This window comes from Galeopterus variegatus, unplaced genomic scaffold, assembly GCF_000696425.1.
Source record: "Galeopterus variegatus unplaced genomic scaffold, G_variegatus-3.0.2 Scaffold439, whole genome shotgun sequence".
Taxonomy (NCBI): domain Eukaryota; kingdom Metazoa; phylum Chordata; class Mammalia; order Dermoptera; family Cynocephalidae; genus Galeopterus; species Galeopterus variegatus.
In genome coordinates, this window is record NW_007726550.1 from 155,722 (window position 1) to 160,548 (window position 4,827).

Genomic DNA, 4,827 nt, shown 5'->3' on the forward strand with positions numbered 1-4,827 from the left:
GTCCTCCTTCCTCTTCTGCAATAAACTGGGAAGATGTGATCCCAGCAGGGCTGGCCATGAGGGGTCCAGCTATTTGGAATTGGAGTAAGCAGATGCAAGAAAAAGCAGCCACCCCTCAGAGAGATGAAGTCGGTCCTGGTGGTGTTCCAGGGTCCATCCTTCCAGCAGTTTAGTTACACAAGGCAATAAAATTCCCTTTTTGCCAAAGTTAGTTCAAACTGGGTTTCTGCCACTCACAAGAAAGTCTTACCTATAGTATACTTTACTCCAATACCCCAATCCCTCTCCTTCCATTCCTTGCCAAATATTTTAACCTCCCTATGAAGATGTATATACATTATGTAGGGATACATCTTTTTATCAACAGCAGCCCAAAATTCTTTTAGAAGTACCAGGGTTTACATGAATAATGGGATTATGGAACCAATAGAGGGATACGTAAGTAAATTACAGCCTATCAACTTGATGTAATGTTATATAGCCATTTCAATTGCTTACCAAGAGTAAGTTATAATGTAAAATATATATATATATATACATATTATACAAGGGGCCTTCAAAAAGTCCATGGAGAGATTTATATTATCTTTTAATTCTATTTTTCCACAAACTTTTTGAAGTACCACCCAAATATTGCTGAATAAACATTTTTATGATGGGGGGCAATTTTAAACTAAAAAAAAATTGTTACCAATAGTGAATTGACTACGAAAACTGCAACTTTATAAAAGGGACCCTCTAACCAGGCTTTTCTTTGCCTCATCCCTAAAGGCACGCTACTCAAATGTTATCCTTCTCATTCAACTCAAGTGTCACTTCCTCATATAAGGTTTCCCTGACTACTCCATCCCACAAGGATCTTTTATGCTGAGTATATATGTCACATTAATTAGCTCTGGATTTTTTTTTGTTTTCTGTTTTTGCTGCTCGCTGGTATGTGGAGCCGAATCCTTAACCTTGGTGTTATAAGGCTGCGCTCTAACCAACTGTTGGCTCTGGATTTTAAACTGTTTTGCATTTTGTCATGTATAACATTTGCATCTCGCTTAGAAAAATAAAACCTTCGGAAGTCATGCCTTGCATTTCTATCAGCATCTAAACTAGATATATTTGGTGTTCAATAACATTGAATAAATATGGGAAACAGGTATTTTAATAACATGCAATAAACTGGTACACTTCAGTGTTGCTGGTGGCAGCAAAAATTGGGGCCAGCCCTTTGGACAAATAATTTGGCAGCACGATTAACCAGTATAAAATATTTGTACTATCTGACACAGTAATCTCACTCCTCAGAATTTATCCTAGAGATTTCAAGAGAAAATGCCTTTATGTGCCCAAAGATATTCATCGTGGCATTATTTAAACATCTAAAATGTCTAACAAAGGAGGAAATTACTAAGTAAATCACGTGAAACCTATTCAGTGAAAGAGTATGTACCATTCAACATGATCGTTTTGGAATCTACACAACATGGGAAGGAACCTATGACAGAGCAAGTGATCAAAGAACACAGAACAGTGTTTATTTAGCCTCAGATTAGACGGGGAGCCCAGATGCACCAGGACCAAAGGGAAATACCGAAAACCAGAAAGAGTGGCTTTGTCCGGGTGGTGGAACTGTAGCTGACATTTTCTTATGTTTCTAAATTTCCATTATTGCTCTCTTAATGTCTTAAAAACTTCATTAAAATACACAAACAACTGTATTTCAATCCCTTCTTCAGTGTTAATGTTGGGATTTCAACCTATGGATCCTGGCATCCCTGCCAATATCAGGGCAGGTAATTCAATTAACCATAGTGTCAATGATCGCTCAGGCTCAGGTTCAGACCCTCTCTTACCTTACTGCACCAAGGCTATGTATCTGGATGTGACTCTCAGGAGGGATTAAATTAAAAGATGCTGAATACTTAAGTTTAAATATAATTGAAATTTAATAAGCCTACCAAATTCCAAGAAAATTTTTAAAAGCTAATATCCAATGCTAAATAGAGTACAGTCTGGATAAAAGATCACATAGAGAAAACTGGTACGATCTTTCAGGAGAACAATATGAGCATATCCGAAAAACAGCCTTAAAAATATTCATACTCTTTGACCCAGTAATTATACCTTTATCAGAAATAATCAGAAGACAAATATTTATGTATAAGGATGTTTGCTGCAGCATTCATTATAAGGCAAAAAAAGTGAAACGATCTAATGCCTTACAATAAGGGACTAGTTAAATAAATCCTAGCACACTCAAGTGATGAAACATTATGCTGGCACCCAAAAAACATGTTTTTGAAGAACATTCATGACATGACAACACACCAAATAGAGAACATTGAATTAAAAAAACAATACAAAACTATTTTCAGCTTGATACCAATAATGTGTGTGTGTGTGTGTGTGTGTGTGTGTGTGTGTGTGTGTGAGAGAGAGAGAGAGAGAGAGAGAGAGAGAGAGAGAATAAAAGGACTAAAGCATCAAATAGTTAAGATGGTCATTTCTAGGAGAAGGGATAATAAGTGAAATATTTTCTTCTTTATATTTCTGAGGTTTTTCTAAGTTCTCTGCACTGACTATCACTCTGTAACCAGAAACAGTCACACAGCCCCAGCCCAAATGCGCTGCCCCCTACATCAGAGGACAGGCAGCACTCACATGAATGGTGCAGTCTCCTTTCCTCTTCTCTCGATGAGCTTCCTCCAGGTCCTTCTCTAGTCTCTCCCTCTCCTGCTTCAAGTCACTCAGCTCCTGGGTGACCTTCTTAATGTTCCTGTGCAGTCTGTGGTTCTCTGAACTCTTGGTGAGGTTTTCTGAGTGCAGCTCAGCCAAAAGGGCTTCCTTTTCTGACAGAGCAGCCTCATAGTCTTCAGACCTCTAGAAAAGAAGAGAGGGAGGGGAGATGAGCCGATTTCCATACCTCCTTAAACAAACCAAGAAATCTGGGCTCCTTTCTCACCTTGGGAGGAAAAAGGAAAAGAAAAAGATTAACATAGATAACATTCAGGATCCAAAGCACAAATAATATGAAGACTTTGGAATAACACAGGATAATGTTTGTTATGATGTTAATGTTAAGAGGGAAAAGCCTACAGTTGTATAAAAGAAGTATTTTTTTAAAAGACCAGAAGAAAAATGTTTACACTAACTGTCTTTAGTGAGGTGAGAATATAGTTGATTTTGTTCTTCACTTCTTTGTATTTTCAAATGTTCTAGGATGAGTGAGCATGTTCCTTTCATAATGGTTTTAAAAAATTTTTAATTAAGTCATTTAAGGAAGGTAGGAAATGAAGAGCTATATTTAAAAAGCAGAGATGGAATCCAGCACCAGCAATGTTCATCTGTTAGAATGGCTTATACCCAGAGTCAGCTGGAGAAAAGGAAGTGGTCAGCACAGTGGTCCAATGGACACCTTGAGAGGCTATGACTTCAGCAAAGTCCAGGGGCTAAATGTCAAGAACATCTTTATTTCATTAATACATAATTCACTAGAGAAAATACATATTCTTCCCTGCACCAGCCAACTGCCAAATATATATATATACACACACACACACATATATGTTACAAACATACAAAAAATGTTCTAACCCACCAATAGTCAAAAGGAATTCACTAGAGAAAATACATATTCTTCCCTGCACCAGCCAACTGCCAAATATATATATATATATACACACACACACACACATATATGTTACAAACATACAAAAAATGTTCTAACCCACCAATAGTCAAAAGAAGCAAATTAAACAAGTTCTCATTTATCAAGTAAGATTGTTTTAATGAGACTATCCCATGCTGGCAAGCTTGTTGTGAAACAGCACTCTTAATATTCATTCTTCCAGAACTAGTCACACACCTTGAAGCCAGGAAAGATACTGGCAGGAATGTAAATCGATATAACCCCCATGTACAGATTATATATACCCAGTGCAAGTGCATAGTATAAACATGTTCACACTCATCCCAGTAATTCCATTCCTAGGAATCAATCTCAGAAGAATCCAAAGTATGGGGAGCAAAAAAGCCTTATATACAAAGTCATTCGCCACTGAATTACTTCTAACAGTAAATAATAAAAACAATCTAAACATGCGGTAATATAAAAATGGATAAGATTGATAAAGACACACAATGAAATCTTAAAGCTATATTTACAAAGAATTGATAATATGGAGTTATTTCAAAGTTACAATGTTATATGAAAAAATAGATGGCCAAACTGTAAATGATCTAAAATCTATGCATGGAAGAAAGTCTAGAAGGAAAAATATCAAAATGTTAATAGTGGTTAGGTGATTTCTGAATTTCCCATTTTTTTCTTACTAGTCTTCTGAAAAAAATTACAAAGCATATTAATAGTTCTAATCAGAATAAAATAAACTTTTATTAACCTGCTCTTTGAATTAAACTGAAGCTCAAGATTAAGAATTCAAAAAAAATGACACTTGAGCTGTCAAAGGTCCCAGCTTCTCGGACTTTCCAGGAAATCCATCTCTGCCACCATTACTAGTTAAGTCTTAGCTGTTCAGGTTGTCAACTCAGTTGTTCAGGAGAGGTGGGCTATGACCACAGTTAATCTGGAGGCCGGGAGCCTTGCTGCTCCTAAACGACCTAAAGCCAAGACTTCTGGTCCTGTGTTCCCCTCTCTGCTATTTAGGACACAGCAACAAGAACTGAGTGTGAATGCCATTCAGATTTCAAAGTAAGTTTATAAAAGCTTCTGGTTTTGTTTCCTTTGAAATTAAAATAAATAAAAAGAAGTGGGAAGGGCCGGCCCATGGCTCACTTAGGAGAGTGTGGTGCTGATAACACCAAGGCCACGGGTTC

General features: G+C 37.0%; 1 protein-coding gene across 1 annotated transcript in view; it reads right to left on the reverse strand.

The window, feature by feature from the left end:
• Positions 1–4,827, reverse strand: part of CDK5RAP2 (CDK5 regulatory subunit associated protein 2) — a 194,473-nt gene that overhangs the window by 122,815 nt on the left and 66,831 nt on the right. Inside the window, exon 12 of the mRNA XM_008568766.1 lies at positions 2,653–2,871. Coding sequence (XP_008566988.1) covers positions 2,653–2,871 — 219 coding nt within the window. The remainder of the gene's footprint in view (positions 1–2,652; positions 2,872–4,827) is intronic.